This window comes from Augochlora pura, chromosome 3, assembly GCF_028453695.1.
Source record: "Augochlora pura isolate Apur16 chromosome 3, APUR_v2.2.1, whole genome shotgun sequence".
In the NCBI taxonomy this organism is placed as follows: Eukaryota; Metazoa; Arthropoda; class Insecta; order Hymenoptera; family Halictidae; genus Augochlora; species Augochlora pura.
This window is the reverse complement of record NC_135774.1, coordinates 7,578,227-7,592,298: the sequence shown is the minus strand read 5'-3', so window position 1 is coordinate 7,592,298 and position 14,072 is coordinate 7,578,227. Positions and strand designations below refer to the sequence as shown.

Genomic DNA, 14,072 nt, shown 5'->3' with positions numbered 1-14,072 from the left:
CGCAACCTCCTGTACCGGGGTCGTTTCCGGCTCACACTGATATTCTACTAATGCATGTTTGCTGTCCTCCTCACTTATGCTCGCCGAGCAGATTTTCATATCGATTTAATACGAAATATACGGAGTGGTTCAATATTTAATGTTACTTCCAAGAAATGGGAAAGAATATAATCCGCGGTTTTGTTTAGGAGTATTAATGAAAACAATGATCGATGACAGACGAGTTTGATTGGCGCAAGACTGACGAGACCCATTTCTGCTGATTGATTCAGCTGCCTCGCGCTAGCCAAGATCGTGTTTCATTGGTCACTGTTTTTTGTTAATAACTTGTGAACAATTCCGCGAATTACATTTGCCCTAAGGAGAAAGTTACTTTAAATGACTTCAGGAACCTGTCATTTCTTGGAGGTAACATAATTTGGGACACTCTGTATAACATCCAGGTTCAACAGATTATCTTCGAAATGATTTTAATGAGTGTGATACGATATTATAGTTGAAAGGGTTAACATGTCGACAATACTGATACACTAATAACACGAATACTTAACACTTTCCCAACTGGTAGCCTGTAAATCGGTTTTGTATAGGCTAACCAAATTGTTATCTATTACTGTTTTTTAATTCGTTAGCATTTTTATCTAAGAAGCTGGATTGTACTACTGCAAGTCCATATAGTATTATATAATTTCTTAAATTTCCCAATAAATAAAATAAATAAAATAGATTTTATAAATATTATTTATAGGAATACAACAATGTTTACGATCGAGTATCCGGTCGGTAAAGTGTTAACTATGCTCTTTTTTATTGTACTATATGAAAGAAATTAAGTGTTACTAGGATATTTAGGATGCCGTTTAAATCACACATTTTGTTTTGTAAACGATTGTATGCTATAAAAAAAAAACTAACAGAAGTTCACTCTTTGTTCCCCAAGCTTTTGCGTCCCAAAGAAAACAAAGAATATAACGAAAAAACACGATAAAGATTTCCAAGTTTTTAAGGGATCAAAAGATAAAATCCAATTATATTCGAAACAGTCGATTTTCCATACAGTCGAAAATACGAATTAACTGATACGCGCAATGACGGCGGTAGAAAAATGCAAAACAATACTGTTGGTACGATCAGAGAAGTAATGTATGAAGTATTTCCGTGTATGATGTTTTGTTACCGAGGAAATCGAGTTCGTTTTGTCGCGGGAGCTTGCATATGGCGAGCATTTGGCACAATCCCGGCGATGTAATTGTCGGCGGTTATCGTACATGCGAAAACAAGTAAAAAGATCGAGAATTGTATTTTTTCGTGCGGAATTTCGTTTAGGAAAAAATCGCGTTTGGACGAGTTTTGTTGGGATTTAGGCGAATGCACGTGCATCGACTGAATTTTCAAATTGGATTTTCTGGAAAACCGTTTCAATGGATAGAATGCATTATTCGTCGTTTTACATTTTCACGACAAAAATGTTTAATTTCACGTTTCCAAGTTACTAGTTTTTAGTATATGCATACTTTTTCTCGCTTCCTTGCGATCCTTGTTGCATTCGCATAACGAAATATGCTTGTATATTAGGTAAATGCAGGAACTTTGGTTATTTATACGAAAATCACGTCGAAATAAACCTCGAAATGTAGAAAAAGACATAAAAATATATTAAACTTATATTCAGTTTTAATAAAAAAGGAAGTTATATATTTATTACTCTAATTGTCGTTTCAACGCAATGTGTGGCTGTGCTTGTTCTTTGGACAATTGAAAACAGTTTAAATTTAAGTGGTTTAAGGTAATTATACTTAATTTTCTTTTCTACGACTACTGCTTGATTTTCCTTTTTTATAACTAATAATACATAATTTTTCCTTTTCATTACTACTAGTACACAACTTTTCCTTTTTAACACTACTGCGTAATTTTTTTTCATATAATTACAACTTAATTATTTCTCTTTAAGATTATTACTTAATTTTTTCTTTTCAAAACTACCACTTATATTTTTTCTACAAATACTACTTATTTTGTCCTTTATGTAATTACTACTTAATTTTTCCTTTTTCAGAATATTACTTAATTTATTCTTTACATAATCACTACTCAATTATTTCTTTTTAGGATTGCTACTTAACTTTTCTTCTACAACTACAACTCAATTGTTCGTTTTTAGGACTACTACTTCCTTTTAGCATTACTAAATACTTTTTTCTCTATCTAACATTTATTTAACGTGTAATCACTTCTATTACAAGTTGACGTAATTGCATAATCGAGTGACGTAAGAAAAGTGGGAGAAGTTTCGAAGTTTAGATGTGTGTCAAAATACTGCGCCGAATTGGTGTCTGTGAATTTATGTTATTATTTCATTGTAAGTAATAAGTAATAATAGAAATATAGAAGATGACGTCAGAGAAATGTATTAAATTTAAGTGCAGTTTTACTAAAAAGATGCTTGATAGCTTTAATACCGTGATTTTCGTTTCAGCGTAGCATCCAGCTTTGCTTGTCCTCTGGACAGTTGAATAGAGTTTGACTTTAAGTGGTTTAAGTTATCTTCCAAAGTTTCCGACAATATTGGGTCACGAACTGTCTACGGTTTTCCCTATATCCTTGCGAGAATGAATATGCAGAGGATTTTGCAGTTAATGGTCCGATCTTGACCTTTGCCAAACGCCCTACAAGCATCTGCACCCTTGCGATAACATTATACGACAAAAAGAAACTATAAATAAGAAATAAATGAATTTATATAGCATATGAGAGGATTTCTTATGTACTATACGTCATGATTTATTTTAAAAGTTTCTACCAATAATATTGTAAGACAGGCATCATTAACTCTTTTCGTTTCAAGAATTTTTACGGATCAGTTACCAGAAATCGTTAGATTGTTTAAATAAAAGACAATAAATCCTATTGTTAGAAATTTTACGAAATTAAAATTGTTAATTCCTCCAGAAGCAATTTGACGTAATAGAATCCTGCACAGTCACGTGACGCATGAACGTTATAATACTGAACTACGATGAGACAGAGATTTCACGTTGCGTCGCCACAGCAGTTCAGAATTATACAGGGTGATCCAAAAGTCACTAACAATCTGGAAATGCGCGAATTCCTGAGGTTGTTTGAAGAAACTTTGTCTTTAGTGAAAATGCAATTCGAGACTCTGTTTACGAGTTATTAACGAAAGTAACGAGTTAGTAACTCGTAAACGAAGCCGCGGATTACATTCTTACTAAGGAAAAAACACTTTTTACATATTTTACATTTGTCATATTTTTTATGTTCATACACCTCGTATTTCTTATATTTTTGTATATTTTAATATTCCTTATTAATATATTTTACATTTTATATATAAACTACACATCAAATCCGATTAGTTGAAACAAGAAGTAAAGTAAAAATTCTTAATAAATGCAATGTTATTACTTTCGTCTCAAACGCCTATATATTCCAAATGGATTTTTTAAGTATTTCCACTAAACTAATACAAAAATATTTCCAACGAAAGTTGGTCGGTAATAAACGAAAAAGAAATTGCATATACAAAAATCAGTGGAATTTGCATTCAACGAAAAATCCTAGCCACTTTAATGTTTCTTTATGCAATTGTATACTTTCTAAAAATCAATCGATGCATTTGTGCATCCTTTTTGAGAAAGTGTTAGGAGTGCCAGGTGGACAAATGATTAACCATTTGCACGCGAAGTCATTTTAACTGGTGATATAAAATTTCTAGCTTATAGTATTTTCATTCTATGCAACAAAGTGCAGTTTTCGGCATATGAAATTGATTCTTGCGACTCGTAGCAACAGTTTTGCTACTCAACAATTTTTTGAATCTAAACTTCATTGTTATAAAAATTATTCTCTAACATAATAGAATAATTTTAATGGTGCGTCAGAGTCGCCATTCGAGTGCAAATGGTTAATTTAAAAGCCACGATTTTTGTCCCGAATTTTTATACACTGGAAGAGTACTGTTCAGGGTCGTGATACCTATGCGAAAACATTACCAGCGCATTCGTAGTTGATAAATCGCAGCGATGGGTGCAAGGGGTTCGTTTACAAGCTAGTAAAAGTAAGATAACATATAGAAACGCGCGGCAGCCTCGGAGCATTCGTGCCGATTCCTACATCGATCCCATTATCGGGCGCGGCCCGAAAAGAGGGTCAGATAGTTTTCGAGACGTTTATAGCACGTACCTGGTCGTTTCTTTCTATGGCTTCCTTAACGACAGTCGTCCATCGGGTTGCGGCCTCCTCGGTGTCGGCGGCGAGCCGGAGCGTCGGTGCACCCTTTTTCTTTATCGCGAAACTATGTAACTTCAGTTCGGGCGTTTGCTCCACGTCGTACTTTATCAGCATTACTGCCCCCACTGGCTGTGAGTCCTGCGAACGAAATTGCACCCTCGTGAGCCATACATCGAATAAATGATCGCGTGTAGGCACTTGTCATCTCGTCGGATTTGCGGCAGAGAATCGAAGCGAACCGGGTTCCATTCCGATGAATCGTAGTTAGTCTCTTCGACAGAGAGTTCACTTTTCGCAGTGTCAGGTAGCTGTTTTATAGGATGATGGAACCGGTTACTGCGCGGTAGCCGATTGCTGTGCTGGTTTGTTCTCGTGAATAATTAATTTCATATTTATCGAATAAGATATATTCAATTTTTCTAGTCTTTTATTTTGTTCAATTTTTAATAAGAAGTTTTTGTTACTTTTTCATTTTGTATGTTTTATTTAATTCGACGTAATCGTTTCATCTGAAATTGTAGCGCGAGAGGTTAAATACTCTTACAATAACTTTGTTTTCATCCTAGAAACCTTATCAAAGAAGCAGTGGCGGATTAAATCTGAGGCGAAATTGGCGAAACGTGTATTTTATGTTTATGTTTTCTATTTATTTGAAATTTATTTTGAATAGATGACAGTGGTGCGAATTACAAGGCGGAACGAGTTGTCAATCACGAGATCACCAAAAATTGTTATTCAGATTCATCCTGATTTTCATAAGTCAATATTCTGCTGTTATTACATCCCTCGTTACGTAGAGTATATAGAGAAATATACTATACATATATTATACAATATTTAGAATAATTGAGAAAAGATGTAATTTTTAAAGGAATAGTTATATCATTGTGTAAATATCCTACTACCACCCATGTAATTTCAGTAGCTGAATCTTATTGAAAAACTGTTAGACAAACGATATCAAAAATTTTAGAAAGAACCACATATTAGTATCTATGATAAATTACTACAAAGTACAAGTTGAACAAGTAAATTTTTTCAAGGTATAGAATCTAATTTGTGAAATGAAACCGAATTACTTAATGTCTTGTTAAAATTGATTAACAATGATGCGATGAACAATTTATATTAACTTACAGAAAATGCTGCAAATTCGGTATAAAAAAATACAAATTATAAAGAAGGTGGAACTTATGGGACACTCTAATGATTGTTACCTTAAATTATTTAAACTATCAACAAGTTTTCAAAGCAAAAATGCAGAAAAACTATCTAAATTAATTTCTCAATATTATGAATAAAATTTTAATTTTTCGTCCTAATTATATTTTTTTAAATAAAAGCTTTTCAATAATCACTCTATTTGTCATAGCATGTTATAGCATATTAATGACCTCAATTTTAATCCGTCACTGCAAAAAGGTAAACGAAAAAATGATTACATCACTCACCATGTCAGTCTTGTAATAGTAGAGGCAATTGTCACGGCGTAGGGCAAACCACCTTCGAACCCACTTGTCTGTGCTGGAGGCGGTCGTAGATTTCCTCCAGAGGTAGCCGGAGCAGAGGGGTGCCTCGTCGGAACCCTCTTTGGATCCTGGCCTGACGACCCTCGGCGCTAGCACGTTGCAGGTTCTCGCCACTTCGAGTTCGAGGACATCGGCGCCGGAGTGCGCGAGCCTGACGATTTCCGAGTGCGTTGCGTCCATGACACTTTTACCATTCACCGACATTATGATGTCGCCAACTTCGAGACCGGAGGTCTCCGCCGGTGTGTCTGGCTCGATGGCGGAAACCACCACCGGTTTCGAGCCATGAATGCGCAAACCGAACTCGCCGCCGGACTCGCGTTTCAGTACAACCCTCTTGTCGCTCTCTGCAATTAATACCACCCATCGTTAGTTGCCTGTATTACGGGGCCGGGAATAGCGGGAAGTTTCATTGGAGCGCCGTTCGAGGGAAATTCTACCGGCCCTATCTGATCATGATAATCTATGAATCGGATTGCTTTGTGCATGCGTCTACGAGCGCCGGTCGGTTTCCTTAATGGTTCGAACTGGAAGTTAGGGCAATTTAGACGAGCATTTACCCGACGTGCACACAAGTCGGGAAAAACGTTTTTGTGATCGAATGTTATCTATTAGTTGTTTGCACTCGATTGGTGACTCGGTGGCGTCATCAACAATTGTCATGTCACGTTTCAAAATATTTCTAGCAATCATCGAATTTGTTTATATTTAAAGAACCGTGCGAAGTGTGACTGCTGCCCGAGTTATAAAATTCGCTGTTATATATATGAAATATAGTATGTTATATGAAATAACAATACTATAGGTCAGAGAAGCTATTTAAGGTTTCGAGTTGTAATGGCTTCCACTGCAGAAGGTTAGATGCTTCAGGTAACGATTTGTTTCATTAAAGTTACGGTGACCATAAGGTAAATGTCCTGGCGAGATTGGACGATGAAGAAAATAACTAGTCTACTAATATTTATGAAAATTCATATGTTTATAGAAAAGAGATAAATTGAGGTATTGCATTTGCTTTTCATATAGATCCTTTATTAATGGTGTGAGTCCATTTTCTGTTGTTTAGGGTAAATTAAAGGTTAGCATATTAATCAATTAATTATGTCAAATCTGACAATATTTTTACTAATTTATCAATGGATAATTTGGTTAAATAAATTTCTTTTAGGCGAATTTAGGGGCTGTAAATGGACCTACACAATTTTTATAATTAGTCAACTGTAAAATATAATTTTCAATTTTGTTTATAGATAATAACAAAAAAGTGTCCTAACTTCGGTTATAAAACCAAGAAGTGGATAATTTGACATAAAAAGTCAAATCGAAAATAAAGAACAAAATTTCAGTAGAGTCTTTATTGTTATTAAAATCAACTTTGAATATTCAGCACTTTTAGCAATTTGTGCACTAATTAAGTAAGCTGGTAAATAAATTACGTGCCCTATTTTCATGTAAATCCAATTTAAATTCATAGACAAAGTCTTGACAGTCTTTACAGGATTGAGCTCTAAATTTAGTAAACCAGATTTGTGTTTTAATAATTCATGCAATTGTATACAATTGAGGTCAAAGTTGTATTTGACGAGATTCAATTGTTCCTAATTTTAATTGGAATTTTTTCACTGATTCACATATTGTTCGTTAATGAACATACTCGTTCAGTGTGGTCGTTAGGTCGAGGTAGATATAAATAAAATTTAACGATTTTAAATATTTTTTAAAAAGATACGTCTTTATGCGCGATATATTAAAAAACGGCAACCCATCTGTGTAAACATAATTCATCATTTTCTCATCGCTATTCTGTCCTTTTACTGGTGATATAATTTATAATGTACGAAACTCTATCAAATGGTTGGTTCAAACCATCAAACTCTATCAAACCGGATGAGAAAATGAGGACCAAAATGGCTGCTCTTTTAAATAAAAAAACGCATGGTCACCGTAAATATGGCGGGTGATGAACAAATTACTATGAACATCGTCTAACTGATATAATCGTCTAATTTAAAATTTGATACAGTACTGTTAATTACATTGTATTTCAATTGTATAGTAATTCAACTACGGTATAATTCAATTACATAAGTTCAAATATAACATAAGTTCAATCGTTATTCTTCTTCTCATCACGACTACATCTTTTGACCTCCTTCTTTTTGTCTTAGCTCTGTGTATTCTATATTTCACCGAACAATAATTATTAAAACTAATTGAAAATAGTAGAGCACAACGTGCATTCATTGTGCGGATAATATGAATGTGAAGCGATTGCTCCGAGTGTTTGTTAATTGGTAACTCTTTAGGGCGCACATGGGTCACTAACGACCCATAAAAGTTGCGTACTTTAACAACTATTATTTGCTCCTTTAAATATACTGGTCTTTCTACCTTCTTTAATAAATTATTATATTGATATATTAATGTAATAGTAATTATAATAATATTAATTGAAACATGCGTGTGTGTGTGTGTGTTTGTGTATATTATTAATTATATTATATTAATATATTATTTATAAAACACAAGATAAAAATTTCACTTCCAAACTAATAAACTGGTTAAATCAAAATTTCACCATGGGTCCAAAATGACCCGGTTCCATCTTGCAAGGTTTAAGCGCATTTTCATCTCGTAAAATGAGAACGCCCGTCTTTACGCTAATTAATTTGCTATTTTTCCACATTACACGTTTACATATTATATGAAATTCATTTATTTGAAAGCTCTGCATTTTGTCAAGAACCTTTGGATCTACAGATCCGAGTAAACCGCGGTAATTCCATTGAATAATTTGGGGAAGTGTTGGTGATATTGCGAAGCTGATTCTCTCATGCTAACCACCCGCTATTTGTGCCACCATTGCGGACAAAGAAATTGGCAGCTCCGGAGATTTTCCGGCAACTTCTTCGCCGTTCCTCATTGTTACGTAACGACACAACAGAGACACCGCCACCAGACGTTCTGATTCACTCGAAGAAATTCGTTGGAGCGCTGGTCAAGCAGGCGATATCTTTTTGAGTCTGAACTCCGGATCATTGCACTCGTAGGATAGTGGCCAAAAATTTTAGAACATTGCAATGACGCCTGTTACATGCGTATACTGAACCAAAATGAAAAATGTTCGAACGAACATCACGAATTAAACGCTGCTATGTTAAAGATACATGTTTTATTAAGTGGTAAAGAGGATAATTATCGTTTGATGTTTATTTTGCATTGATATTTATTATGCACTGGGAAATTTCTGTTATAAATTGTTTTTAACATTTGAACTTCTACTAACTTCATCCAAATTACAATTATGCTGACGAGAATTAGCTGCCATAATTATATAGTTATGATTATTAATTTAAGTTTTCAAATGTATCGATGCTGATTTGCATATAACTGCATATCTTTTTTATATTAATATTATAATATTAACGTTATAATAAACTGACTGATATAATAACCTGTACCACATAATTCATATTCCAAACTATAATATCATAGCGATGTACATACTTACTTTGTAAATGGTATTATACTTGGGAAATGGTATTGACGTTAATATTTCGGTAAAAGTTAATATTTTAAAAAATATACGTCTTATTGATATACGTCTTGTTAATACAAGAGGATATTGTATTAACATAAACAGACGTTCGACACTTTTAGGATATCAATTATTTTACCCTTTGCAAAATATTATAATTAACGTATCAATTTGTATAGTAACTTTATTTCATAATTTTGTGTTATTTTAGTTAATATTAACTAAATATTCTTCGCGACATCTTGTCGCGCATACGACAAATTGAAAAAATAATACAGATAAAAGAATTAAAAAAGTAAATAAAAAATAAAAAGCTTTAGAATAAAATGACAGTTGAAAATTAAAAAATGACAAAGAAATACGACAAATATTAATGCTGACGATATGCAACATTGTATCGTATGTTAACAACATTTACCACACGCAAGTATATATATCTGTGTGGCCAGTTTCTATTACTTATATTCCGAATACGACGTGCGCGATTAATTAAAGTCGACAGTAATTTTTCAATGCATATTTGCGAAGATGGCCAGAGATTCCTACTGTTTATGCTTCAAATATCATATGAACGATTAATAAATGAATATTCATGCGTATTTGATTTCATGCGGAGTATGTATTGCTTCCACGCAACTGAATCGATATAACTTAAACGTCATATTTTTATTCGAACGTTCGACGCATTTGCTGGCGGCGTTGCAAACCGGCAACAACGACTCCGCATTTTGCGTAAAGAAAATTCAATTACCTCTCTGCGCGCTGTTGTTTTAAGTAATAACGCGTAACGTAGCATTCAGGGGCCCTGTCAGTCCGCTTTATTAAATTTTTTTCATATCTCATAAAGTGGACATACCGCAATTGTTAAAATATTGAGGCTGTGAAAATTGTCCAACGAATGAAGGTAGCGGATAATAGACGGTATATTCAATAATATGGTTACTTAAAAGATTGAGATAATTATGTTCTCACAAAACTTTTGATTATTTCTGCTTCATTATCGATAAATTAAATTAAATGAAATTTATTTTCTGAGAGCAGAAACAATTCATCCTTTTCTTTGTAAAACGAAGACAAGAAACGTATCGAGTAAATACAGTAGAGATTTCTTTATTCTAATATTTACTTTTATAATATTCTGGTAGTCAAATAATCAGTGTATTATTTAAATATATTATTAGCAAGCACAAAGCTTCAATTAAATTTTTACATGGCAGAATGTTTTGTTCTCAGAATAATTCGAAAATAAACCTTCGGATAAGAGAGTCTCTACTATTTATTTATAATGTTTCTATTTATATTAATTTATAATATTTACTTGGAATTTTTTACATGATAGATGGTCTAGTCTACTTGGCAATGACTAAAATATTTCTCTCTAGTTTTGTTACTACTTCGGAATGATTAGAAAAAAAAGATAAAAACCTCATGTGACTGTGCAAAGTGTAGTTTTTTCGTTATAGACTCACATCAAATATTTGAAAAAACGTAGAATTTTTATTTGTTTGTCATTATAAGTAAGAGCATTATCTAGTAAATTAGTCTTTCAATCATCTAAACAAATGCAAGTCATTTGCTCCAATCTTAAAAAACTTCTATCCTTTTAAGTGCTTGTGGACTCTGTTTTTCTCCTCACTGTAAATAAACTATTTCTTTCAATTCTAGCAAAATTGATTACGGCTATTAAATTAATTTAATACAGTCTCCTCGAAAAGAAGATTATACAAATAGAATTTGTTACATAATTTGACTTTTTAAACATTATATCTACCGTGTTGGTTGAAAATCGATATTAATCACTATCACGCAGTAATTGATGGAAGCCGTTTCTAAAATTCACTCTCCAAGAGTTGTAATTTAGAGTCTGTCATGATTTCATAAGTTCAATTGCATCGCACAGTATCGTCGCATTCATTAAAAGGAAGTTGAAATTTAATAACCGTCGACGTTCTTCACAAAAAAACCGGATTATTACCCGATATTTAATATCTCACTGGAACAGTCGCACAAGGGTTAAAACTGAAACGGTTCATTCCCGACGAAGAAATTTTATGAAATCTATACAACGTTGAATAACGCTTAACCTGTTAACCGGATATGACGAAATAATTTACTACATCAAGAAGACAATTTTAATTGACAAGACGACATGTTCTCGTGGTGGAAAATTTTAATATTTACGTGTGGAGCATATTATACATTTTATGTCATCCTTAGCCATTAAAACCTAGCCTGACTATACCTAGATAGCACAACGGCGTCTTTAAGGTGTCTTAAAGGTGTACGACATTTGGGATGTCTTTAAGACGTTTTTAAGACGTCTTGAATATTCTGCAAATATCTTAAACGTGTACTGTGTTACAAATCAAGACGTCTTTTAGATATCTTTAACATATCTTTTAGACGTTTTTAAGTCATCTTTTAGGTGTCTAACAGACATCTTATCGACATTTTATAGACATCTTCAAAATAAATTTTAGGCCGTTCGTAAGCCGTTAGTAGACCGTAAGCGGCTATTTGTAGGAAATTTAGGAATAGAGTACATATAGGAGCGAGCTTTAAGAAAGTAACTCTTAATAAATTAACAATAGTATATATGTATAAGTAATAAAAACAAAAACACCTAAATTAACTATTTTCTAACCCCGCGGCTCGTTTTTACAATTGCCGATTATGAATAACTATAAAAACGAGCTGCGCGGTTCGAATAATCGTATCCCCCCCTTTTCAAGTTATCCATTTTTGTTTTATAAACTAAGTGGCAATTTAGGGGAAAATTTACTGTATTATAAGGGGTGAACTTCAACGGGTGAAAAAGTTATGTTTATAGAAAATAAATTGCTAATCGGTGTACTCTTGGCAACGAATAATTTGTATAAAAAACTATTTTTATTCTATTTTACTTTCTTTATTCTATTTTATTTTATTTTACTTTTATTCTATTGTCCATTTTTAAAATATCTCGACGGCGTTCCAAAATGGACATCCTTTTGACGTCTGAAATAAAATTTCTTAATGACGCCCATTTTAGAATTTGCACAGTTTGGTTTCAAAAAGCACTACGTCGTTTTAAATAAATACAGTAGATAAGGATGGCAGGATATATTTAGTAAAATAAACTGCATAACAAATAGCAGAATATATAAAGGATTTCCTAAAAAGTTATTCAAAATAGGGAAATTAGGAGTTGCTGAGATCATTTGAAGTAAATTTTTTCTTAAGGGATATGGAATACACGGCTTTGTTTACGAGTCCTTAAAAATAGAAAAACATTGTACTATGAGCGACGAGTTCGGCAGTCCAAGGCGGACGAAATCCATTTCCGCTCTTTGGTTCAATTGCTTCGCATCGATTGATTAATTATACCTCATCGGTGCATAATAGCAGTTTTTGATACGACACCATTTTGACTGCAAATGACATCTACTAGCTATTTATGCATACGAATTTATATGTATGCATTTAAAAAACCGAAGTTGATCTTCATAACTCGAGGAAGTCACGAATAAAAAGGAATAATTTACGTGCATTTTGTAACTGCTCTGAAACCATGCAAATTTCTTTTATTGAACTTTTTTATAATTTCAAGCCATTACGAGATAATAGCTTTGTCATTTATCTACGAATATTCTATCTACAAAATCATTATTTAAAGTATTTGTATTAATTCTTTTACTCCTTGGAGATATCTGATTTATACATTTTCTAAATATGTTATTAAATATATTTTCAAGATAAATAATCAACAAGTGAAAAGCGATTTATATTTGTTACTATAAGCACAATATTATAACTTCTCATTGCGAAGGAAAAAAGCCCCGCTCTGAAACGAGTTAAATAAAAGTTAATTCTCCGGTTAACAGTTAAAAAGCTTTCCACATCGGATTTAATATTATTCGTCGGTCGATACTGTGCATTAACTAAGCTCCTGAAAGAAACAAAAAGCAACGAGAATAACAGAAACGGAACTGTACGACATTTTTAAAAGAGCAAACGAACGATGAACCAATCAGAGCGGTCCGAATCGTTCCAGTACAAACAGGAACTTTCCGTAGTCGGCGACGTTTGCCGTGCGGATTTGAAGAGATACTACTATGTACGCCGCAAAGCAAGTGCACAAATAGAAAGGAATACTGACATGAGTAAAAATAAAATGAAAGCGGGACAGTGCGCGTCGCTGTAGCTACATAAATAAATGCACATCGAGTTCATTACTTCCTGTGTACCTTTTTTACCGTCGTCGCCGACTGGCTGGCTCGAAATATGTGCAACAATTTCAATGGGCAATTAGCGAAACAACACGATCGAAAGTGGTGAAACGTTACAGAATAATTCGTTCAAATTTCCTGATATTTATAACGTCACTACTTTTAATATCTCACGTAGGAGCCGATTGCGAATATTTATCGAAATGAATGGCTTTGTGGGCAGATTTAGGTTATTAGAACTTTTTATTTACCTTTTTATTTTCCTTGATTTAAAAGAAATTTATATATATAATATAATGATATATTTATAATATAATATAACTAGATATAATTTAAGATAGGTTTAATATATGTATATATGTAAATTAATGTTTCATTTTAATACAATATGTTATTCTGATCTTAATCCGTTATTCTCTCAAGATTTTAAGTTGACGATTGGTTTTTGTTGATATCTTCAAGAACAAAATTACAAAAATACGAGTTTTATGTTTAAAATACTTTCGTATTGAAAATCTCTACTGTTTAACTAATGATTCAATT

General features: G+C 33.0%; 1 protein-coding gene across 1 annotated transcript in view; it reads right to left on the bottom strand.

Annotated features, from left to right (window-relative positions):
* LOC144467624 (uncharacterized) overlaps positions 1-14,072 on the bottom strand; it is a 260,392-nt gene that overhangs the window by 19,074 nt on the left and 227,246 nt on the right. Inside the window, exons 13-14 of the mRNA XM_078176514.1 lie at positions 5,706-6,130; positions 4,207-4,392 (exon numbers count right to left, since the gene is read on the bottom strand). Coding sequence (XP_078032640.1) covers positions 4,207-4,392; positions 5,706-6,130 — 611 coding nt within the window. The remainder of the gene's footprint in view (positions 1-4,206; positions 4,393-5,705; positions 6,131-14,072) is intronic.